This window comes from Miniopterus schreibersii (genome assembly GCF_964146895.1).
Source record: "Miniopterus schreibersii genome assembly, chromosome: 7".
NCBI classification, from domain to species: Eukaryota; Metazoa; Chordata; class Mammalia; order Chiroptera; family Miniopteridae; genus Miniopterus; species Miniopterus schreibersii.
The window spans coordinates 37037839-37064555 of NC_138108.1; the positions used below are offsets into that span (position 1 = coordinate 37037839).

Here is a 26717-nt window from a genome sequence, read left to right on the forward strand (position 1 = left end):
TAATCTCATTTAAAAACACCCTTGCAGAAACATTCAGAATAATGTTTAATCAAATAATCTGGGCACTCTGGCCTAGTCAAGTTGCCATAAAATTAGCCATCACCACCTTCTTACGGGACAGAGCTAGGGGACACACACACATCCATATCTATATGTACTAAGAACTGAGTACATATTTTTCCTATTTCAGTCATCATGGGTTCATTCTAGCCCCCCCTCCCCCCTTTCTTATACTATCTGTAACTCCCTTCTTTGACAGAAGTCTGGCTCCCATTATTTAGTTTACTTATTTGCTGAATATTAGAATACACAGAAAGTGCTGTAATCTAGAAGGGCTAATCCTTAACGCTATAAAAAAAGAAAACCATTTATTGGAATTCTGTGTTTATTTATGCTTTTTTTTTTTCTTACAGCCTGAAAGTATATAATAAAAATACTGTGTTCAAAAGTCACTTGGGTTCTCCCCTCCTCCTATACCCCTTTAGTGTAGTTATGTTTGTCATTCATTTGAAATGCCATTAGAGACATTTCTTTCTGTTTGATTTGTTTTAATGGGTGGTTCCCCCCCCCCCCTCATCCTCATTGATCTTGTTATAAATCTTTGAGTATGTGAAACATTATCATGGTTACGAAAGTCAGAACTACACAGAGAGCTCTACTCAGGGAAATGTTAGTCATCCCTTCCATCTCTCTGACTTTTCCAGTCCCCCGTGCTTTTCACCCAGTCCCCCATCCTTCCTCTAGGCAGTTAGTCGAGTGTCTCTTTATCTGTCTTTTGTTTCTCTTTGCACAAAATGAGCAGATGAATGTGTATGTGTGTGTCTATTTTTTTTCTTCCCTCTTTACTGCACAGAAAGTAGAATGCTGCAGACATTCTTTGCAGTTTGCTTTTTCCGCTTAACAAATTATATTATTTCATAGAGATGATCTTCATTCGTTTTTATAGCTGCATGGTACTCCATTGGGTAGATACACCAATTCTTTATTTAACTACTCTTACCTATGGACGTGCAGGATGTTTCCAGTTGTAGTTTTCTATTCCAGTTATACTACAATAAATAATCTTGTGTAGCATGTGTTTCTATATTGTTGAAAGTATATGTTCCCCCTTATTCTATATATTTGTGCTTTCTCCTTTTTTCTTCATTAACCTTGTCCATTTTCTTAATTTAAAAAATCATTTTATCTTATGAATTAGATATGTATTTTTTTAAATTCTCTACCTCATTAACTTTTTAAAAATCTCTCTTTTCATCCTTGTGTTTTCCTTTGGTTTGCTTTGTTCTTTTTGAGTTAGGAACTTACTTTTATTATTTATATACATGTTACAGTTTTTCTCTTTTCGGTGCATTAAATGTATTATTTTAATATCATCCTTTTAGAAAATGTAATTTTGTGGGATTTTTGTTTTTGTTTACTGAAGAGTTGTTTAACAGAAGTTTAAATTTTTGAGGTGGAGTGCTCTGTTTCTTTTTTATTTTGTTTGTAATGTCTACTTTTATTAGAATTATGATCAGTGTTTGCATTATTTCTACTTCATGATATTTACTGTTGCTTTCTTTAAGAACTACATTTGATCACTTTTTTGGTCAGTATTCAGGTCTACTTGAGAAGGAGGTATAGTTTTTATTATCAGGGTATAAAGTTTGATATAATCTGTAAGATTTACCTTAATCATGTTATGTAAATTGTTTATGTCCTCAATTATTTTTATATTCAGTTAAGTTTGTGTGTATTAGTCTTATATATAATTAAAGTTGGTTTTCTGTGTCTTTTTGCATCCCTTGTAGTTTCTATTTTTTGAAGGCAGTTGTGTTATATAAAAAATCGCTATTCCTGTTATATCTTCATTGTGTATTGTAGCTTTTAACATTAAACAGTGTTTCTCTTTGCTGCATTCAGTGCTTTTTGACTGTAATTCTTTAGTATCAGGATGACTGTTCTTGCTTTCTTACTGTTTCTATTTGCTTGATATGCCTTTGCTTATTCCTTTTATTTTTTAGCCTTTCTGATTTACTTTATTTTAGGTTATCCGTTGCATACAACACTTAGATTATTTTTTTCTGAGCCATATTGAAAATCATTTTTGTTTAATGACTGTTGAATTTGATTTCAATTCTGTCAGATTTTATGCTATAAATACTTTGTGAAATAAGTTATATTTTTCTTTGTTTCTTTATGATGTGTTTTCATTTAAAGAAATTTCTGTGGATGTTTTGGATTTGTTGTTTTTTGTTATGGGTTTAGTAGCCTCTTGTGTACCTAAGCCTTTTCAAAATGGCCTCATTTCCTTGTTTTTTAATTTAACTTTTTACTTTATGTTAGATTTTAATGGTGTGCTTGATTCTTACCTATTGCTGTTTCAACTAACAATGAGTTTATTCTCTGTTTTTCTTTTTCTCTCTTTTTCCATTTTTAATTGCATTATCTGTATAGCATCTTCAAACTTCAACTGCAACTTTATGTTGCTTTTAGTTCTTCAACTAAATATATTAAATCCTTATGATCAGTCCTTTGCTGAGGTTTCCCAATCATCTACTAGTTAGCTATAGCTCAATTTTTATTGTATTTCTTACGAAGAGCTCATGGCCACAACTTTCCCGAGCTCTTCCATATTTAAGGTGGTTTTTCTGTAGTCCTGTTACTGGAAGGACAGCTTGGCCAGAAATGAAATGCTTGGTTCGCACTTTTTTCTTTATTTACAATGCGGTCTTGCTTTATATGTTGTTTTTAAGAAGTCTGATGCTAGTGTTAATTTTCTTGCTCTTGGAAATTATTTTATCCTTTTGCTTAGAATTTCTTATTTTAGTTCCCCTTTTATTTTTAAAGTGTAATCATTTTACTTAGAGTTTTTTGTAGTAGGTCAGTTTCCCTGCTACCTAGTGGATCCTTTTAGTAGTGTATAGAATTGGATCTTTTGTTTCTTTTTATTGTAGTTTTAAATACTAGTTAATTTTCTAGTGTTTTGTGTTTCTTTTTCAGGGACTCCAGTTATGCATAATTATATCTTCGTTGTTTTTATCTTTGATATAAAAAACTTTCTATTTTTACTTCATTATTTCATTTTCATTCTCTTGGTCCTTTTACTGTTTCCTTCAATGCCTTTTATTTTTTACTTGGATTTATTCTTGACCACCTTGTAATTTAGTCTTCAATTTTGATATTATTTTGTCTTTTTCTTCTGTTTCTTACCTGAGTTCAGTCACCTCTTATTTCTCTTTGCTTTTGTCCATTATGTTTTTAGTTTTAAATTTCTGATCCAGAGTGTTTTTGTTTGTTTTTTTAATCCTCACCTTAGGATATGTGTTTTTGTTTGTTTGTTTTTTCATTGATGTTTTTAGAGAGACTGAGGGGGAGAGAGAGGGAGAGAGAAACATTGATCAGTTGCTTCCTGTACACTCCCGAGAGGGGACTGAACCCGCAGCTGAGGTATATGCCCTGACCAGGAATCGAACCTGCAGTCTCCTGGTGGACAGGACCATGCTCCAACCAGCTAGGCCACCAGGCAGGGCCAGAGTGCTTTTTGTTTTTTTTAATATTCCAAATGTTTGTTTAGGATGTTACATTCAAGTTTTTTGCTTTGTTGTTTTTTGGGGGCACTTTTCATTTTTAACATTGTTTGCGGGTAGTTTTTATCGCGCGCTCTACTACCAGTCAACGTAAAACGTATAAATACGTTTCCCGCATACAGTGTGTTAATTGTTCTGATTTCATTTTTTATGGTTTTACATAGATGAAGATTCTTATGCTTCTGCATTTCTGTGAGGAGGGCCGATGTTTTAGGGAGTCTTACGAGAATACTAATTTGAGTCCCCTCCTCTGCCCATGTAGCGAAGTCTAGTTTGTTTTGTTGGATGTCTTTTTTTCCTCTTGTGGGAGAAAGGGTTGTCTGCCTCTCAGTTTGCCTCAGTGGTTGATGAATATCAAAGAGTGATTCCTGGAGGGTAGAGGGATCATAAGGAATGGGTTCAGGAAGGGTGATTGTGTCTGGTCCCTTTAATTTTAAGCATTGAGGCCAATGTAATGAGTTGAAACTAAAAAGGGGATTTAATGAAAGAATGCTGGTGTTAACACCCTACACAGAATGGCACCTGGGCCCTCTTAAGGCACTGAAACCAGGGTAAGAGGTAAGCAACTTGCCTAAGGTCTTCAGGGCCTCCACAAACAGTGTCCAAGTCGTTAAACACAGGAAGTACTGCTTTGGTGCCTCCTACCTACCTGGTATGCTTTTTTCTAGAGGCAGTGGCCACTTCAAGAAAGCCCTTTTAAACTTAAATAATTTTTGTGTAAACAATCACCATAGTTTTTCATTAAAAAATTTGATTTTGTATGTTCCTACAAAAAAAGTTAATTTTCTAATTCCTGTTGCCACAGTCTCACATCTAGAATATAGTATTAGTTGATAACAGAAATGATATTGCCTCAATTATTAGGAATACTTGCTAGCGAAAACTTATTTTTGACCAGAGGAATCCCAGAGTTTCCTCTGTGTTTCTTTTGTGGATTCTACAGATAGGATAATCTGCCAAGTGAGATGTGGGTGCTAGAGTCAGGAGCCATCTAAATATTACAAGAAACAACTCAGAGCTGGAAAGTATTTATAGATATTAAAGTGAGAAAGTGAGGTGGAGAAGAGAGTGATGGTGAATACTGTAATAAAAGTGAAGTTGCAATTTCAGAAAATGGGAAAATGTTCATGCTAAATAGTGACTTTTTCTAAGTATTGAAATATAGATAATGAGAACTCATTTAGACTATAAATGTAGTAAGGTTAAATAAACCATTGTAAAAGCCAAAAGTTAGAGCTGGCTCAGTATAAAGAGGGCTTTATAAAGTGCCTCTCTTCATTCATGATCCTGATGGGCCAGGTCCCAAGATGTTTCAGTAAAGGTCCTTGAACCATGTAATTTAATATTCTGTTCAGAGTAATGCATGGCTTATTCATAGTGCTTTGTCAAGTTTAAAATTAAGTTTGCTTTTCCCTTTTTCTTCTGCTTCCTAATTATTCTGCCTAGTGGCACCTAAATGAGAAAGCTGGCAGGATCACAAGAAGGGAGTTTATTCAATGAATATATATTGTGCATTGGTCGTGTGCCAGTATTGTCCCAGTGAAACAAATAGACACATTATATAAGGACTGGGCCAACACCCACATTGATTTGAGAAATAACTTTTTTGGCTCTATTGACTATATAGATAAAATAATTTTTAAATTTGAAACATACTCTTAAGTGTTAATGTGTGTTACACACAAAACCTTTGGACTGTTTTTCTTCTCTGGGTCAAACAATATGATGCTTAATTGATTCTTAACCTAAGAGATCTGCCTCGTCTTCTGACCAACCACTACTGTTTACACATCACAGCGAATGAATATGGTGGACGTAAACTTCATAAACTTCTGCTTTCCTTAGTTATTTAATCACTTAAAGAGTAGATACAGTGATAGTGATATAGACTGACAGGGTGACTGCTGAGAAAATGACTCCAGTCACAAAGTGAAAAAATACTCAAGAGACAGGGAATAAAAGTCTCCAGTGCCAACAAGGCAGCAAAGGCAGGGGGTTCTGCCTGCATGCCTACCTACCCCTTTATCATCTGGTTACTGCATTTGTCAGAATTGGCCTCCTCTCCTCTGCAGCCGTACAGGGGCACCAGATCCTCAGATCTCTCTTCATAAAGAACTTTAGAATATGATGGTGAATATGTGAATATTTTAAAATTATGCGTAGTCAACTCCCTCTCCTTGATTTTGAAATAAAGAAAATATTGCTAAGTTTGAAAAGAAAAGGTTTGTAGCTTCCTCTTTTACAATGTTGGTATGTTTAAAGATCTAGTCTTCTTAGTTTTATCATGGATGTTTTCAAACATGCAAAAGCAGAGAGAACAATAAAATGAATCACTGCTTACCTGTCATAACTTTCAACAGTTATCAACACGTGGCTAGTTGTGTTCCATGTATATTCCTCACCCCCTTTATTGACGTAAATATCAGACATATTTCATTTGAAAATATTAAAGTGTATGTCACTAGAAGATTAGGTACTCTTTTTAACAAACATAACCTTAATGTTATTAATACCTAAAAAATGAACAATTCTTTTTGAGGGATTTTAAAGACCTTTATTATTCGTGTTATAATAGAAGTCACTTCATTAAACAAGAGCATGAGAAGTAATGTAATTTAAGTCTTGGACTCAGTCTTAGGTTTATATGCTAGTTTTGCTACTTAGAAACTGTCTGATTTGGGGCAGGTTAATCTCTTTTCATCTCACCAAGCCTGTTTCTTTAGCTGTTAAATGGTGACAATAATTCTAAGTACATGGGATTGTTGTGAGTTATAAATGAAACAATGTGCATGAAGTGATTATACACAGAACATTCTCAGTAATATTCGTCGTTATTTTTATTTGAAGATTTAAGGAAATAAACAGATAACTAATGTGAGATTCCACCTTTTACTGTAGGATAGGTGATGTTTTGAAAGTGATTTATATACAGTCATCTTCTAACTCTAATCTAAGCCTTTGATTTTTAGGGAATGCCGAACAGTCTTAGTATTTTCTTTTAATCAAAGGCACATTTATACTTTTTGCAAAAGCAAACTTGGTTTGTTTTAAAACATGATGCTGTTGAAAGAATAAATATTTAACCTTCAATAAAATTTTGGATATCTTTATGTGTTGGTGTGAAAACTTTGAGATACCCTTAGAGATTTATTTATAGACCCCTCTGTAAGTTAAAAACAAAAAGCAAATCTAAGTTGCCTTTGTAGTACCAATTTATTTAGAGTGATAGAGTTTGGGCATCTATGAACATAAAAATGGTATCAACATCATTGCTTATATTCTCCTTTCTTCCCTCTATTTAATCCATTTAATCTTTTTTAAAAAATTGTTTTATTGTTTTACCCCATCCAGAATGCACAGTGTCAAAAGAAATTTGTCTTTGCAGCTGAAGTTGTTTCATAGCATGTGTTCTAATTATAGTGGAAGTTGGGGATAAATTGCTCAGCATATGCAATTCATTTCATAGACTTTGTGGAACATATTGCTTACATATTTTTAGTTTTTAGTTTTTAATACTTAAAGTACACATCATTTTTATCCAGATTTTTCTGATTTACAAAATGGGCGATTCTGTTTATTTTTTAAATTATTTTTTAGCAGTTTTATTGCGGTAAAATTTACATGTGGTAAGTTTCACCCATTTTAAGTGTACAGTTCAGTGATTTTCAGTAGGTTTACAGAACCATCACGTTTTTATTTTACATTTCCATCCCCCAAAAAGAATCCTTGTGCCCATTACTAGTCATTCCCCATAGCTACCCTCAGCCCTAGGCAATCACTAATTTACTTTCTGTCTCTATGGATTTGCCTATTTTGGATATTTCATATAAATAGAATCCTAACATGTGACCTTTGGTGTCTGGCTTATTTCACTCAGCATAATGTTTTAAGGTTCATCCATGTTGTACCATGTATGAGTGATTTTTTTTATTGCCAAATAGTATTTCATATATGGATGTACCACATTTTGTTTATCCATTCAGAATTTACAGGCATTTGGGTTGTTTCCATGTTTTAAGCTAACATTATGAGTAACAGTGCTATGAACATTTGTGTGTTTTTGTGGGGACATTTTTTTTTTATTAAAAATATTAACATGTATGAAATAATGGTTCTCTCTATTCATGGAGAGAAAGCACTATGCAGGGTTTTAGGATTCTGGGTTTCATGTTACTACTCACTTGTGGTGCAGCCTTAGGAGGGAGGGTAAAGCTATGTCTCTAGATCTCAGTTTCTGTTCTGGATTGAATGTTTGTATCTCCCAAAATTCATGTGTTGAAAATGAATCCCCAATGTGATGGTATTTGGAGGTGGATCCTTGGGAGGTGATTAGTGCTGTTACAAAAGAGACCTCAGAATGCTCCTTTGTCTCTTCTACCATGTGAAAATTCTACCACATGTAGAATTTTCTTTTCTTTCAAGATAGATTATTGATATTTTCTTAGAAAGCTCAAAGTCTCTTTCCTTTTCCTTCTTCCCTTTCTTCCTCCCTCCCTCAGTGAATAGGCCAGTTCCTCATCTGTACATAAAAACTGTATTTTATAATGATATTGCAGCTTTATATTTTATTTAGAGGAATTACAGTTTGGGATAGGCTTGCGTTGTGAAACTTAACCATTATTTTACCATTTTCATTTGAAATCTATCCTAAAAGATTGTTGATCTTTCGTTTAGAACTGTCAATAGTATAAAACCAGGTTAATAATTGTATACTGGCATCTGCAATAACAAATTACATGAATTTTCAACTGTTGATCTGCTTTACTCATGTATTATCCTGAAGTTGAAGAATGCTTTATTTTTGTGTAATTATATATATTTATGGATATATATATAAGTGAGGAACCCCCTTAGGTACTAGTGAGTACCATATTGAGTATTTGCGCTCACTTGTTTGTTTTACAATCTCTAAGATTGCTCTTTATAACAACAGTTGAAATTATTCCTAATTTGAATTTAAGGACAGTATTTCTTCAGAAATACAAGGCTGAGGAGCCCACATTCTGATTTTCTTCATTGCCATTATGTGTTTACATGATGTAGACTTATTAGAGATGATTCAGTTAGCCTGAGGCTATCCTAATGGGTTTTCACTGGTTGTTAAAAATGCTGTTTGAAGAACCTAACTAAATTTTCCAAATAAACTGGTTGATTTATACTTGCCGAGAGAGGAGTTCCAGTGCACCCACTCATATCATCAATTACAATCTCTTATGAATTGTAATTTGCCCAGTCTTGATTAAAAGCCTGCAATTCTCTCTTCCTGCTGCTCAACACATCCTTTGCCTCTCAACATGTCCTCTGCTGCCCTCTACTGGCTGCCCATTGATAGCGCCCATTGATATCCGTCTTACCACCATCCTTGGACCTGCCTTTCTCCAGCATCCAGCAATTTATGTGGCTGCTGGATCTGTGGGAGGCTGTCCCAGTAGAAAGAAGCTGGGAGGAGCTACTTTTAAGGAAGATCATGCATATGTGATCCTATGATTGCATCACAGGTGTTGACATCCTGGGAGTTGTGATAATGTTAGGAATCATAGAGTGTTTTGCTTTACTATTTATTTCATGTATTTGTTCATGAACTTATCTATCAGATATTTTTTGAATGCCAGGTATGTCCACACCTGACCTTACCTTGCTCTAGTAGGTGCTTATTATAGATATGTTAAATGAGTGAATGAATGAGTGAATAAATACGAAGGTAAGTAGGACTTGGTCTTTGCTCTCAGGGAGACAAGATACCAATTTAACTACTTTGTTGCCCCAGTTTTCCTCTTTTTAACTCTGCAAAATCTTGGAAAGACGTTCAAAGAAAATGAATACAAATATCAGTTGAAACTTAGTCTCCCTGTATTTCTAGTTCTCAGAATTCGTTATCTCTAACTGTGAAAGGGCTCTGTTTTAGGTAGGATTTGTTTTGCACCTAGGAATGATACTAATTTACTTCAGTGTTTCTTGGTAGCGTGCAGTTATGGTTGCAGCTTTCTTTATAGTCACCAGTCTCTAAGGCACCTCATCTACTATAAACTCTGGTTTGACCATATTGAAATACGACGTGTTTTTGTTAAGCATGTTGTGAATTGTTTAATGTGTCCATTTCTTAGCTCCCTTCACTTGGGAAGTGTTTTAAAAATGTGTTTTTCTTGCCACTGTTTGTTAATTCATATCAGGTAAATGGCTATCATTGGCTTCACTCTTGTTTGCGAATATATTCCACTCATATATATATATGTAAGGTTGAATAAGTTGCTTCTTGTAAAAAATAATGACTTGTATCTATCCCATTGGAGAAGATCATGAGCTGGTACCTTCCTGTTAACATCGTATTGTGGTGATGGTAGTAGATGGTTATATTTTGCAAGATTTTTTCTTTTGTGTGTGTTTTGTACATTATTTTAACTACTATTAGATATATAAGATAACCAGAGATAGGCAAATTTGGTTTTTTTTGGCTTTGTTTTTTATGGCTATGCTAAACATTTGAAAAAATCTAAAGCAACTTTTGAAAAATTAAATTTAATTGGAACTAGTGGTACAGTAATCATTATTTTTCATTACTATCTCTTTTACAGCAACAGTGAAAGAGATTGATGGAAAGGAGACTCTGGAAGGGAGGGAGAGGTATAAGGAGTAAACATTACAGCTTTTATCTCTTGACTCACATTTTATCCATCACTTCATTTGATCTTGGCACACACACCCAGAAACCTATATTTCTCATTATTTTAAATTACTTTTCATCACTTTCAGGATGTTCTAAAAAAGCTATTGGATTATAAAAAACAATTTAGTATTTTGCCATTTTGAGGTAGTTCTGTAAAGTAACGAAGAGTTTGGATAAAGCATCTCTCTCTCAGGTGACAGAGGTAAAATGTAAGATACTTTCTAGATACCATAATTTGCCAGAATAAATCTAGACTGAAGACTGAGTTTAGATTAATGCAAAATGTGAGCTTTCCCCATATACTTCTACTAATTTTATGTTAACCTGGGCTGATGTAGAACAAAAATAAATGAATAAATTGCAAACAAATATTCAAGGATGAAACTTGATAAGAATATATTGTATTTAGTTTGACACTGTATGTTCTTTGCATACGGGTGCAAATAGTGGTCTTTTTTTTTTAGTGTATACACAAAGCTATAAAATAATATACTTGTTTAAGTAGTCTTGGTTATTTAGTCATCTGACAAATATTGACTCCATTTTTTTCCTTAATATGTGGGATTTTTTTTAAGGCTCCCCCCCCTTTTTTTTTTTTTTTTTTTTAGGGCAGGGCTGTGACTTTAGTTTGTAGCTCCAGCTGATAGCACAATGCCTAAAATGGCATAGGTTCATAGCAGGTATTTGCTGAATAAGTAATATGCTTTCATATAGAAGAGTCATATTTTCTACTCTGCTAGAAATTTATTTTCAAGAGAGTATGATTTCTGGTGATTAGTTAATAATACTCTATTGAATATTTGAAAGTTGCTAAGAGAGTAAGTCTTAAATGTTCTCATCATAAGAAAATAAGTTTTTGTAACTACACATGGTGGCAGATGTTAAGTAGATTTACTGTAGAGATCACTTCGCACTACATACAAATATTAAATCAATATATTGTACACCTGAACCTAATAGAATGTTGTATGTCATTTATATCTCAATTTAAAAAAGGGGCTGTTCAAAAAAGAGAGAGAGTATGCTTTCACTAAATACAACACAATTTCACCGTGTACTCCAAGGAACTGTTACTATATATGGTGATGGTGGGTGCGTGTGAGGTGGGACCAGGAAAGGAGGGATAAAATATGATGGAGAATACGCTCTCAGGCATGAAACTAAATACAGGTGGATAATATAATTGAATGTTTCATTTTCTTGTTTTGTTTTAAAGGTCCCACTCCTTGAAATCCTTCTTTGATAGTAAGCAGGGCTGGCCAAGCCTTCAGATGCCTGCCGTGCTAACGCTCCCTGTTTAAGAGGAACTGTCTTGTTCCTTACACCTTGCTGTGTGGACAGTGCCACTTTGTATTTAACCATAACCCCTGGCTGTGGCCGAGTGTACACTAGAAAACCAAACCAACCACGTTGAATTATGGCTTGGTACAAAGAGATCAACTGGGCTAATCATATTTTTTCCTGGAGAATTTAAAAATACAAAATGTGGAGGATGGGGAGATAGCAGTGGGGGCAAAAATTGAAACAGTGCATTAAGAAATACCTTGAGGTAAACATGAGGGAAAGATGTGTTATATATTATAGAGGAACAGAAATCTGAGAGAGCCATTTAATGGTGAAACTGAAAGAATCAGGTATTTGTAATTAAGTTGTATAATTAATGAGATCAATAAAGAGATGACTGCCTGTTTGATTACTTGATTCATTTTTTAAAATTCAGCAGATTAGTTTCTTGAGTTACTGTGATGTACCAGGCACTGTTCTAGCCCAAGAGTATTGCTCTGAAAAACAGCTGGGCCAGTGATTCTCGACTGGCTGTGTCTTTGCCTGCCAGAGAATATTTGGCAGCGTTCAGAGACATTTTGGTTGTCACAGCTGGGAACAGGCAGTACTCTTGGTGTTTCAGCGAGGAGAGCCCGGGATGCCACGGAATGCTATATAATGCACAGGACAGCTTCTTACAAAAAAGAATAAATAATCTGACTCAAAATATATGTGATGTTGAGATTTGGAAGTCCTGCTGTAAGCCATCATTAAGTATATATTTCATAGAGTAATTACCATCTTGCTGATGTTTAACTTTCTGTGTTTTCAGAAGTGAGGAAGTTTACCGGAGTAAAATGGAGGCCTCAGTAATATTACCCATTCTGAAGAAAAAACTAGCCTTCCTTTCAGGTATGTTTTCTTAAAATTGGAAATATTTGATGTATGAACTTGTTTAAACTTTTTTTTCTTTGATAAGTTTGACAGAAATGCACTGCATTTTTCTGTGAAGCTGTGTTTCAGAGGTATTTCTGAGACATCTTTTAATCAGAATGGACAGCTGGGCGAGCCAGCTCTGTCATTGTTGTGTCTTGGCAGGCCAATTTTTAGTCTGTTCTGTAATTTAGTTAAAATGACCTCTGCAAGGTAGATGTCATGATGTCTCACTTCTTATATGAAAATGAAATAATCAGTACAGTCCAAGAATAATTGACTCAGCAGCATCTTAATAACTGTTTCTGAAATACAGAGTAATTAGTTTTTACAATACCCTGCCTCCTAGGTTTTGCCTGCCGTCTTCCTGTGTGAAGGATTCAGTGTGCTGGACGAGTTAAGAAATATTAATTACACGGTTTTCACTTTTTGCTATTCGAACTTGGTTATACAAGCTTGCTTTTACCTTCAATTATTAGCGCAAGGTCTATATCATCTAAAAGTCAGATTGAAGTTGTAAGATATTTTGTCTGTGAGAACAGTGGCGGATGCATTGAGTGTCCTGATTTTCTGGAATTCTGGATCACTGAGTAAATTAGCGTGTGCTTTAGAACAGGTACTGTGGCCAACCTGTTTAGGGTTATTTGGGTTATATTATCTGGATTTTTCTTTCTTACTTTTCTTAGATCCTATCAGAATTTCCTTGATATTTAGGCTACTAATGTCTTTTTTTCAAAGCATATTGTATCTCTCTGTAAGTTGGCATGTTTTTCTAGTGTAGTATAAAGGGCAAATATGATATTGTCCACTAGTATTATTGTTTCCTTATTTAACATGTATTTCCTTTTCATGAAGAAACTTCTTCCCTTACCAGCTGACACATTTTTTCCATTATTTTCTGATATGAATGGTGATGTAGAAAACATTTTTATTCATAGTTTATGCATTTTGTACAAATTCAGTAGTATATATAAGTGGACGTGTTAAAGAGGATTTACATTTAATTTGCGTTAGGTTTTGTCAGATCGCCCTCTAACAATATTGTTTCAAAACGCCTGTTGGCCCACATTGTTGCGGAGAGTGGATATTATTCTTTTGTGATCTTTATCACTGACCTTTTGCTTCCTTATGACACTTGTCTCTGTGCAGCATTTGACTGTTGACCTTACCTATCTTGAAAGTCTTTTTCCTGTTGGCTTCTGCCCTCTTTTGTGTTTATACCGGTGATTATTTTATTGTTTGTTAGTGAAAGCTGAGGGCATGAGGTTAAATGTAGTTCTGAATGTTATACCTGGCCTCTGAGGACAGTTCCACAGTGGGTCAGAATGCTACTGTCCAGATATGATAACCAATTTTTAGATTTGGTTTAATGCAAGGATAAAGCTTAGCATTTTTTTGAGGAGCCAATGAAACATCTCTTAGCTCACCCCTCTTGACTTTCTCTATTGACCATTAATTATTTTAACCATTAAATGAATACTTAATTTTCAAACTTTTAAAAAAATAGAGAACAACTTTTCAAACAAACAAAATCATTCGGGGAATAGAGTTCGAAAACTATGGCTGTGATCTATTAAAAAAACACACATGTTCTAGACAAAAAAACATACAATTGAAAGTCACTGTTGATTATTAAGTTGAACCATTTGAAATTGTCATTTATTGAGGTTAAGTAAAGTGGTTGAATAGCAGTAATTTATATGGTTAACCTAATAAAAGGAGATCATATATGGTTGGTATGTCATGAATTGCATTTATGTCACTCATAGGGGTCGGTCCCCCCCCCCCCACTTCACCCCTTTTAGATCATATAGGATTGTTTCCTTTAGTATCTGCTGGTTTTTAGGCTTCTAAAATTGCCACGTGTCAGTTGCATCAGAAGACAGGCTTCAGTGGGAAAAGTCAATCATGTGGGGAACTTTCAAAGAAGCTATGTGTATATAAAAGTGTTAGTTAACAGTTTAATGCTTATGGAAAATTGAAAAGGAGTTGAACATACATGAAATGTAAGATCTACTACCTGGCTTTCAGGCTTTTATACCCAGGTCCTCTATACTTTTCTCAGCTGGGCAGGGCTTTCTCTTTATTGCCTCATGAACTAAGAATGCTTAGCTGACCTTTGGGAGATAACTCATATCAGTCCTTGACACAGAATGCTCTTTCAGCTTGGTTTATAAATTCTAATCATTTCCTTAAATCTTAACTTTTCCAGGAAACATTCCATATTTATCACAGCTCTTATCATTTTCTCCATTTTCTTAATGCCTCTTTATATTTCATACTGTTATTTCTTATGTCTTAAAGCTTTTCTTGGGTTGATTGGAAATTAATTTTACTTGTAAATACTTATTGTGCTAGGCACACAATAGGTGTTTGATGAATTGGTTACATTAAGAAGCAGACTGCATAGAAGAAAATTGAACAAAATGATGATTGCTATGTTTAAGTTAAGGTTTCATGGGTGAATTTTTTCCTATTTTTTTCTAAATTGTATATAATTTTGCTATACTATAAACATTTACAGTATATGAAATAAATAGCCATTAGGTAGTTTTTTACTGATGTCTTAAACTTGTAATTGTTTTAGTAACATTGGATCTAAATATATATTATTCTTTCAGTGCTTTAATATCTATTACATGTTAAATTTACATTTTTTTCTTTAATAGGAGGAAAGGACAGGCGAAGTGGCCTCATTCTGACAATTCCATTATGCTTGGAACAGACAAATATGGATGAGCTGAGTGTCACCTTAGACTACCTGCTCAGCATTCCAAGGTGACTCTAAAGGTGTCTTTTCTTAAATCTCAGTATGTCTTCATTCACTTACTGATGATTCCTGCTATTGTGAAAGTATACTTTGCTATCTTACCTGCTTTTATTAGCAGTGAAATTATAATTCAAAACACTGGAATCAGTAATTCGTGATACCACAGCAGATAAAATACTCTTTTTATGCTCTTGATGCACTGAATAGTATACAGATTTCCAAAATGTATGTACTGTCAACTTTTAAGGAACATGAAGATTGAGTATTTATAAATCATGCAACTTGAGAAAACTCAGAGAAATGTGTTGAATAGAAAGTATCTTTATTTAGTTAGCTATTTCACTATGTAGATATAAATACATATGTAGGTTTTAATATATTGAGTGAAGGCTGTTAGGAGTTTAAAACATGTTTGTTTTAAAAAATGCAAAGAATGTTTATATTTTAATCCAAAGGTCCTTGGCTTTTTAATTTTTATGTTTCTTGGGTGAAGACAAAACTTATACTTTTCTATTTGCTTGAGTCTATCCCTCACTTCAACAACAACAAAAACAAAAAAGTATTCTCTCCAACTTTTTCTCCCATGGGTGACATTTGGAGGCTGTAGTCTGATGAGTAGGCCTCCCCAAAACAACTGGATCAGAATCTCTGGAGGTGGACTCCCAGACATCAGAATTTTGAAAAATGCCTCCAGATTATTCTTGGTTCTGTAGAAATCCAACATGTACAGAAGTTACCTTTGTATTTTTCTCAAGTTTCAAATTTTTAAAAAATTCAAATTTGGATTTTAAATTGGTTCCTCTTAGTTGTAGAAAAACTCGTTTATGTTACAGAAGAAACATCAGAGCACAGAGATTTAATGACTTGCCAAAAATTACACAGATTAAAGTTATAAGTCTTCAGTCACTCAGTTAATATGTGAGATCTTTCAATGAGTTCCTCATTGTTCTAGGTGCTGAGGAAATAGGTGAACAAAGCAGACCCAGTCCCTGCCCTTATGGGCCTTATTCCTTAATGGTCAAACTAATATTACAAATAAATACACAGTATATTGGATGTTCATGAGTGCTATGAAAACAAGAGTTAAGAGAGGGATGGGTTGGGAAGGGTATGTGAGTCAGTATTTTACAAAATGATAGTATTTTACCGGATGTGATTGAAGTGAGGGAAGGTCCTATAGATTTCTGAAGAAAGCATTAAGAAAGAGCATTTAAGACTGAGTGAACAGTAAGTGCAAAGGCCCTGAGGCAGGAGCAGGAACATGTTTGTTGTGGGATCAGTAAGGTGCCTGGTGTGGCTGGAGCACTTTGAGAGAAGGACATTGTTCTGGGAGAATAATTAGAGAGAGAGGCTGGAGTGAGATCATAGAGGACCTTGTAGGCCACGGTAAGGGCTTCAGTTCTGAATGAGAAGGAAAGCCATTGTTGGATTCCGACTGAGGAGTGATTTGATTGAATCATGTGACATTTTTTAAAGGCTCTCTGTATTTAAAGCACTGTGCTGGAAGCTGCCAAGATATCAGTAAGATAATATTCCTGCTTTTTGGGAGCATGTTATCTAATGAAGATAAATTGTAAACAATAATTATAATAAAAGCATAAGTGGAATTAGTGCCTTTAAGTATAAGCAGAGCTCTGTGAGTGGAACAGAAGGAGCCCTTCGTTATAATCAGAGAAATTAGTGAAGAGCTACAGAATACTGAACCCAGGAAATCCACTGGCAAGTAGTCACAGTGAATGAGCTTGTTAAGGAGCCTCCTCTCTCTTACTACCTGTTTCACTGAGTCATCTCACCCTTGAAAGGCTCTTAATAGAGTAGGAACAAGGAAACAGGGTTTTATAGATTTTTCTTCTTGGTTGTTGTTCTTAAAGTATAGTTATAAACATGTTAATGGTAGTATAGGAATTTATTAGTATAGCACTCAGCTCCTCCAACATGCCCTTTATAAAGGACATAATATGCTTCTAAATTAAGTATGTTGTTAAAAACATTTTAAACTCAATCACTTGTAGGAATGAAGTAAAAGAAAACTATCCCTTTCAAGTAGTGGAAAGATCACTTGGCCTTGCAGTTTTCAGATAGTGTCTTTGGATTGTGTATATTTTCATTATCTGTTTTAGTAAAATGTGAGAAAATTATGATTAAGGGTGTTTTTAAGCACCCTAAAAGATAAATTTGGAGTATTTCATGCCCCTAAGATCACTGCAGATGGTATTTGCAAGCTTCATTACTTTCTTTGTCTTAATATACAGATTAATTTAGAGTGTGCTTTGAAATATAAATGCGTTGTGTAAAACTTCTTTAACAAAATGCTTGTGTAACCTGTATTTGAGACATGCAGATGCCAGTGACTAGAAAGTACCAAATTATGGGAGTGGCACACTTCTCTTGTCTCTAGTCCCAACCAGGAAAGCCCCTCCGCCAGGTAGCTCTGTGTCTTAGCTCTCCCTCCTGCAAATGCCCACAGTGCATTGGAAGTCCCGGACTTGCTGCCACTTCTGAAGGCCGCTCAGCAGCCAGCCACCCTGTCTGTCTAGCTCGTCTTCCGTGGGCTTTAGTCCTCCCGGAGTCCTAGAGGTCTTCCTAGATGTCTTGGTGGGAAGCCCCAGGAATTTTCTCCTTCCCTGGTCCCGCAACCAAAAATTAGATGTCAGATTTGCTTCCCCCAGCCAGTCTTTATGTGTTGTTGCTAATCCAGAAGTATTCATTATATTGCCTCAACCTACCCTCCAACAGTACTTAGTGGGTCCTATATTTTGTAATGCAAAATCCAAAAATAGAACACTTCTGCATTTGAGATATATAATTATTGACATACAATTCAGACACCATAAAATTCATATACCCTTTAAAAGTGTACAATTCAGCTGTTTTCAGTATATTCACAAGGTTGTGTGACCATCACACTCGGTAATTACAGAACATTTTCACCAGCCCAAAAAGAAACCCTGTACCCATTAGCAGTCACTCCTCTTTCTCCCCTTTCCCCCCTTTCCCCCCACCTCTTTCCAGCCTTTGGCAGCCATTAATCTGTTTCTGCCTCTATGGGTTTGCCCATTCTGGGTATTTTATATAAATGGAGCCATATAATATGTGGACCTTTGTGTCTGGCTTCTTTCACTTAGCATAATATTTTCAAGGTTTATCCAAGGTATATCCATAGCATGTATCAGTACTTTATTCCTTTTTATGGTCACTATTTCATTGTATGGGTTACCGCATTTTGTTTTTTCATTGATCACTTGATGGACGTTTGGGTGGTTTCTACTTTTGGCTATTTTGAATCATGTTGCTATGAACACTTGTGTGCAAGTTTTTTATATGATTATATGCCTCAATTTGTCTCACCTGTTGAATACTCTCTTTTCTTTTTGGAAACTCAGGTTCTGTTCCTGCCTCCAGGGACACCTGTTCTAAATCTCTAGCAATATCATCCTCGTTCTTATGTTCTTACTGTTTCTCATTAGAATTGGACATCACTTCTTCAAGAACCCACTTGAGGATAATGTGAATTCTTCGAGGGATTTAGGGGAGGATTAGTAAAATTCCCTAGACTGTTGGATTTAAGTCCCAGGAAAGGGTGTGCTGTTTACCTTTCTTCTAATATACACAATTGAGAGAACTTTGAGTGGGGAAAGGTTTCACTACCAAATCCTTGCTCTGGTAAGCAAAGCAGTAGTTTCTTACACTGTATTCGAGGGAGAGCACTTGAGATCCCTGCATTAAGTTGATTGTATAAGTAAAACAATAATACTAATAAAGCTCTGTGGTTTTGTTTTTAGGATGGAGTTTTTTCATATAGTTTGTATTTTACTAGGGTAGACTTCTGGGAAGCGTTAGTAAATACCTGAGTAATTCAACATAATATGTAGCAATAACATATTTTCCAACACACAAGATAACATTTTGCTGGTCAAGTGACTGAGAGTATAAAAGTGAGAGCAGAGGTGGGTTAGAGATGGTGTATTCAAGCTTTGAATTGTGTACACCAAATGCCACCTCATCTCATTACATTTCTCCAAAAGACCACAAAGAAGCCCATTTCCAGTGGCTTAGTAATAGCTTACTTCATATTCTACTTGTTTTACATGATCACTTTACAAACCTTATACTCCTGAAAAAGAAGAGATGAGAAGTACATGTGCTCTTGGCAGTCATTAGATACCTACTTCACTGTGATCCCATTTTATAAATGAAGAAATTGGAAGACCAATGAGACTATTTGAATGTTGCTTTGACTTCTTTTCTTTTTAAGAAAGTCACTTTCCATGCTTTAAAGGTAATTTCCTTGCCAAATTAGATTGTAAATTCTCAATATTTCCTGAAATGAGAAAAAATAAATTGCTTGAGAAAACTTAAAGGATACTCTGTATTGACAGTGTAAACCAAACCAAGTGAGATCAATGCTGCTCCATATACGTTTAAGATGTGAACTTTATTTAGAATTATGAAGAATAAAATATGAAGCTTATTTTAATATTTTGTAGTTTTGTTTCATTTCAGTGAAAAGTGTAAGGCTAGAGGATTTACCGTGATTGTGGATGGCAGAAAATCACAGTGGAATGTGGTGAAAACAGTAGTCTTAATGCTACAGGTAATTTTATTTTTGATTATCAGGAAATGGTTTTATTTTACAGCAACTGATAAGGTGCTAATGGCAAATGCATTTCATTTATAGGACTGCGCCCAGCCTCCTCAGCAGTGACTGAGCTCTGAAATGCACAGCTCACTATTGGGTGGTATAGGAAATTCAGTTCTTGTAGGTTGGACTTTGAATAGTAAAATAAATTTTAGGCCTATTTTAAAGGTTTGTGAATGATCAAAAATAATGTCATGTTTCAGTAATTGAAGTAAGTAGGCCAGTGAGGCTAAAAGTGTGAGGGCAGACATTATCAGCCTCACCTGGGAGCTTTTGCAGGCTGTAATACCTGCATCATCCCTACTCCTCCCCATTCTAATACCACAGGTAGGGAGTAGGACTGGGTAAGTCTAGTATGAAAAAGCTTCCTAGGTGGTTTTAATAAGTGTCTCCCTTCTGATCCCCTCTTTTCTACACATTGCACCAGGACTCAAGATGGTCTTATTTATTTCTAATCCAGAAGAAATTTACTTAACAGCTGTGTCCCCAGGGACTCTAGCAGCTCACAAATTAGCATTTGATAAGCAGCTACAAATTACACAATCCCTGATCTGATTCTAGTCATGTGTTTTATATTGTCTTGTATTCCTCACAGAATATTTTCGTGTTCCCTTGCATATAGTAGGAACTTAGTAAACTTTTGTTGATATAAGGGTGTTAAGGATATTGTGATCAGAAATGGAAAAATAAAACTTTGAGTAATTGAAAGGGGCTGATTGCTCTCATACCTGGGTTTCCTTAGAAGGGCTTTTAGAGAAGGTAAAAATTAAGAGAGTGAAATGAAAGAGGTTGTATAGTTCAAATGAAAGAAAGTGAAAAGAGCATTCCTGGCAGGGACACTGACTTAAGTGATAGCTCAGAAATGAAGCAAATACACTGAAGAGAGTTGATGGCAGGCCAGTTTGGGGGAAATAAAAGTTGGCAGTTAAATGGGATAGTGAACATTCAGTTAGGTAAATATCAGTGATATTGAAAGGAAGATCAGTAATTTTATTTTAAATATATCTTTATTGATTTCAGAGAGAGGAAGGGAGAGAGAGAGAGATAGAAACATCAATGATGAGAGAGCCATTGATTAGCTGCCTCCTGCAGGCCCTCGACTGGGGATTGAGCCCGCAACCTGGGCATGTGCCCTGACCGGGAATCGAACCGTGATCTCCTGGATCCTAGGTCAATGCTGAACCGCTGAGCCACACTTGCCCAGGCAATAATTTTAAATGAATTAGGGAATAATTGGTAGCTGCTTCAGGATTTTGTGGAAAGGAATATAATTAAAAATTTTAATTAACTAAGGAGAATGACTCTGAATGTTATATCTTTTATTTGGGATAACTTATTTGGGATAATTAGGAAAAGGGAATCAAGGCATGGGAACTGGTGATTTATTTTTTAGTTTTAGTGCTTAATAGAGTTCGGGTACTGTGCTAAGCTTGTTATATAAATTATTTAATTGTATTCTTACAACCTTGGGAAGCAGGTTCTAGTATCCCTAAAAGTGAACTGAGCCTCAAGGATTTTAAATAACTTAGTGAGGTTCTTGTAGTGAAAATGGGAAAGAGCCACGATTGGAACTTAGTATGGCCCAAGCATGGTCTTAGCTTTATCCTTTATAAAGTTTATATTTACTAGGTGATATAGCTGAGATGGTTCCGAAGTTATCTACCCACTACCTTGTTCTTAACTGTTTGACCTAAACCTTCATCTTTAGAATCAGTCCTGCCCGGCTGGGCGTGGCTCAGCGGTTGAGCGTCAACTTAGGATCCAGGCGATTGGGGTTCGATTCCCTGTCAGGGCACATGCCCAGGTTGTGACCTAGGCAGCCGATCAATGACTCTCTCATCATTGATGTTTCTATCTCTCTCTCTCCCTCTCCTTTCCTCTCTCTGAAATCAATAAAGGTATATTAAAAAGAAGAAAAAAAATCAGCCCTTTGGCCCTGGCCAGGTAGCTCTGTTGGATAGAGTGGCATCCCTGTAGGCCAAGAGAATGTTTCTGTCATTCTCTCCCTTTCTCTCTCACTAAAATCAATAAATAAAAATTTGGCAAAAAGGAATCACTCCTTTGGGTTGAAAAGGACATAACCTCCTGAGGATCAGTTTTTAACAGAACAAAGATTAGTGTCCTGTAATTACTTTTTCTGTCAAATATGTTCCCAGCACTTATATATTTCAAACCCTGAAGATTAATTCTTCTTTGTCAGAGTTGTTAAAATAACTGTTAGGTGAGAAATCCATTATTTATGACCTGTGTTCTTCCTTTCATACTGTCATTCAACTGTGTCACAGATAAGCTGGGACTTGCTGTTTGAACTGGACTTTGATCAGTCGCAGTTTTGAAGAACAGTCAATGCATGATTTAATCCCCTCTTGCACTTTCTTTTCTGATAGGTATTTTAACAGCTTTTGGGTTTATTAGTAGTTAACATTTTCAGAAATTGCAATGGCCTATTGTGTACTCCTAAATAAACAGTTTCTACGTACAAAGTCATTCATTGCTTTTATTTCATTCGGTACTGGTACCAGTTATTTGGAAGCCCAGAACTTAGTGCTGGCTCTGCCTATAACTAATATTCTCTCAATGGGTGGCTTGGTTTCTCTTGTTTTTCACAGCTTTAATATTTAATGATTTTGAAATAATCTTTCACAAGTCACCATATGAATGAACTTTACCCTAAACTTCCTTGTCCCTCTGATAAAAGTTTTGATTTTATTTTAAATTTCTTTTACTTACCTTAGCCACAGCCTAGTCACTGAAGGGAACACTAGATTTGTGATGTGCCCAGTGACATGTTACCTAGAAAGGTCTTCTATTTTTCCTTAATTAACAGTATTATTATAATTATAATTATATAATTAGGTATTGTTATTCAGTTATGCCATTTATGGTCTAAGAATAGTGGTTGGTCCCTGGAGTTTGTAAATAAAGTTTTATTGGAACTCAGCCACGCCCATTTGTTTACAGATTGCTTTATGGCTTCTTTTCTACTCTAAGGAAGAATTGAAATAGTTGCAACAGAGACTGTATTGCATGCAAACCCTAAAATATTTATTATCTGGCCCTTCAGAAAGAATTTTCTGACCCCTGGTCTAGGACATTTGAAATGGTGTGGGACTTGAGTCAGTCAGGCCTGGCTTCTGTTACAGTACCATCACTGAACAACTCGTATTTTAGACAAGTTTCTTCAGTTCTCTGAAGCTCAGTTTACTCTTCTGTCAGACTAGAGGGGTGAAGTCTGCTTGCTAATGCGAAGTCATTTATTCAGCAAAGACGTGTGGAGTGTCTTCTGTATGCCAGGCACACAGGAGTGACGTGATATATAGGGTGCATGCCCTTGGGAAGCGCATGCGCTACTTGAGGAGTTACATAATAAGCAGTTAGGTAGGAAAATTACTAAATAACGAAACATCAGATGGTAATAAATACTAGGGAGAAAAATACAGTGGTAAAAGGAGACTGAATCAGATGGTGCTACTTTAGATAGGGTGGTCATGGAAGATCTCTGAAGAGGGAAAATATGAGTAGAATCCTAAGTGAACTGAGGGAGCATTCCTATGTAGGGCAAAGAACATTCCAGACAGAAGAAACATCGAAGGAAAAGCCCTGAGACGGGAACAGACTTGTTGCATTCCGGGAACAGCAGGGTCAGCATAGCTGTGGTAGAGGAGAGAGGTGCGAGATGAGTCTGAGACGTCACTGGGGCCCCGAGCTTGGAGGGCCTTCTGGACCTTGGTAAGGGGTTTGAATTTTATCCCGAGCATGAGAAAATACGAATCAGGGAGGCCTATTAAGATATTTCAAGAGGCTGACGAGTTTGGGACATTAGCAGCATAGGTAGTAGAAATGGGCAGATTTAAGATATATTTTAAAGGTTGACTCTAAGGGCCTTGCTGATAAAATAAACATGAAATATTGATTAACTTGATAAATGTTTATTTCCATTTTTAGGTAATATGAATAACCATATCTAGTAACTGTATTTGTCAAAGTTTAGCTTTGTCTTCTTCAAGTTAATAATCATGCCGAATCTTGGCTTTTTTGTATAATGGCCAATAAGAAACTTGTTTTGTGAGAAAATTGATTTTACCTTGTTTGAAGAATTTCTCCAAGATAAGTGGGCTGGAAAAAATTTTTTCATATCATAGAAAAACTAAATTTAATAATTTTTTTTAGCTAAAAGTTGTCTTGCAGTTTAATCTATATATGTTCCTATTTGAGAGATTCAGTAAAACAAAAACAGTTCACATGTACTGTGTATATCATTCTTTACTTGTAATCTTTTCTGAATCAGCTTGTTTTTCAAGTATTTTTTTATTACCATGTATGTTTTGAAGTTTGGAGTTTTTCTTCTACTTTATTATTTTAACTCTTTTCCAAAGGTCTCTTAACTACTCAGCCTAATCATGAATATCTAGTAATTTATAACTTTAATAAACTCTTTATTTTACATGTATATAATTTTTAATTTTTTTTTTGGTATTTTATAGAATGTTGTTCCAGCTGAGGTGTCCCTTGTTTGTGTGGTAAAGCCGGATGAATTCTGGGATAAGAAAGTAACACATTTTTGTTTTTGGAAAGAAAAGGATAGACTTGGCTTTGAGGTAAGTATAGTCTGTTAAAGAAAAAAAAGAAGTGTGTTATATCTTTAAAAACAGCATTTTGCTGGTATTGTTTTGTTTGTTCAGCTTTGGGTACTATGCATGCCTAAGTAATGCTTCATCGGTGCCTAAGCAATGATTAGTAAGTATATAGTCAGCATTCAGGTACTTGTTGAATGAATTATGGTTCTTTGTCAAAGACCACAAAATGCTTTCTTGTTTTCATTTATTTCACTCTTTGTTAACTCCTTTGAATAAGTAGAAACTTTTTAGTCAAAAATTTTTGTGCATTACCACAAGGACATTTAAGTAATACTTTAGGAAATTGTAGACATTTTGTAATTGAAGTCAGCATATTTTATAGTATCTGGTTTGGTTTTGATACATGTCCATCCTTTCCTATTCACATTTCTCTCTCCTTGTATTTTCCTTTGGATCATTTGGGCTGTTGAGAGTACTAGTGTTCCTGTAAGCATCAGAATGTTTTACCTTATAGAATTATCCATAACAAAGACTTATTACCAGCTGTCCACGTGTTCATCAAATAAACACCCAGTAGTTATTTTAATGACACTCTGTTCCCACATGATTTCACATTGTCTTGTCCGTCATTCTTCCTAATTTTTTTATTTTAGATGAAGTTCTTCCCATTAATTTCTCTAATGTTTTTCATCATCCATTGAATATTCATCTCTCATTGCTCACATAAATATTTCTTCAGGTATCCTTGCTGTTTCCAAAATGTTTGCCTACTTTTTCAGTTTCCTTTTTAGCAACTCAGATATTCAGGTGTTTTATGTCCTTCAGCAAGATTTTACTTTGTGGTTTTGATAGATTTTGCTGGTTCGATGATAGTATATGTTGTTTATCTAATGGTAAGATAAAACTGAAGTAGTCCTGGCAGTAGTTTTTTCCTCAGATTGGGAAACTAATAATCAAAAGGACCTCTCCCGTCTCATTCTTTATTGTCATTCATGAGAGTAAAAGTGTTATTTACTGGTAATGATAACCAGCCACCATTCTAATTGGTTTCTTCTCTTATCTCTTTTTATTTCTGCACGTGATCCTGTTCTTTTTCTGAGGCTATACTAATATTAGATCCAGGACCAAAGACTACCTCATGTTGCTCTGTCAGTCTGTTCTTTCGAGATTTGCAGAAAGTTATTTTCCCTTAGAAAAATAACCTCCAACAAAAAAATGCAAGCAAACCTACACATTGAGATAGTATGTGTATAAACACATGCACACGATTATATACTAAGCATGCATGCAAAGACATACAAAGACACATTTTAATTCCAAATCTTGCACACACATTCTTAGCATAAGTAAAGTAAAAAGTGAAATATCTGAGCTTGGAGAGTGACAGGTTCAGTGTTATGTTCTTTAAGAATATTTTATTAGGAAAGGATACATGCTCTAGTTACAGATGAAAGAATGTGAGTAAGGGAAAGACAAGTTTCAAGACTTTTTTATAAGTTCAATTCCAAATTAAAGAAAACCTTCACAGATGTTTTGATTAAAGACAATATGTTAAATATCTTTCTTTTCAAACTTGTTGAACAATGGTATGTGCTATTTAATAAAATGTTATCATTTAGTCATTTAATTTGTCTTAATCTCTCTAACATATAAAATAAAGGAAAAAGTAATGTTTTATGTAGGACTTTACTAATAAAACATTTTCCTGGTGTTTATTTCCTTTGAAAGGATTTGGCAAAGTGTCCTTTTTTCCTTCCTTTTTGTAGTATACTCTTAAATATATTTTACATCATAAAAGAAAGTGAATCTGTACTATTTGCATTTAAGTTAATTTTAGGAAAAAGAGCTTTAAAAGAAATATTCAGATGCAGATAAACTTTTGTCACATATAACTGAGTAACTGCAGATTTTCTCTTTGGCTTATTAAACTTGAAATATGTTACCAATGATTTTATGTATTTAGGAAGTGCAAAATATAGAAAGAGGTGTGTGTGTGTGTTTAGTGTGATTAACCAGAATGGGTGGAAAGTGACATGTGCTCTTCATTGGGCAAGACAGGTATTTGAGAGAATGGCCCAAATTAAATGTATGGGATGACAGCTCATTAGAGTGATGTCCTCTTAGAGCTTAAAGAGATATCATTAATAATTTAATGTAGCTACCTTCTTTGGCAAATTGGGGAAAAAAGCCAGGAGTAAATTCCTTTAGGTTGACTTCTGTAAGGTGAGTGAATTTCTGGCATAGCTAAGGTATAAACCTAGAATGATTGGCTCCTAGCTCCGGATCCTTCCATTTATAATAT

General features: G+C 35.0%; 1 protein-coding gene across 1 annotated transcript in view; it reads left to right on the forward strand.

Moving 5' to 3' along the window:
- The window catches only part of SESTD1 (SEC14 and spectrin domain containing 1), a 76483-nt gene that overhangs the window by 14423 nt on the left and 35343 nt on the right, over nucleotides 1-26717 (forward strand). The window contains exons 2-5 of the mRNA XM_081143419.1: nucleotides 12329-12408; nucleotides 15099-15207; nucleotides 19703-19793; nucleotides 24323-24436. Coding sequence (XP_080999545.1) covers nucleotides 12354-12408; nucleotides 15099-15207; nucleotides 19703-19793; nucleotides 24323-24436 — 369 coding nt within the window. The 5' untranslated portion in view covers nucleotides 12329-12353. The remainder of the gene's footprint in view (nucleotides 1-12328; nucleotides 12409-15098; nucleotides 15208-19702; nucleotides 19794-24322; nucleotides 24437-26717) is intronic.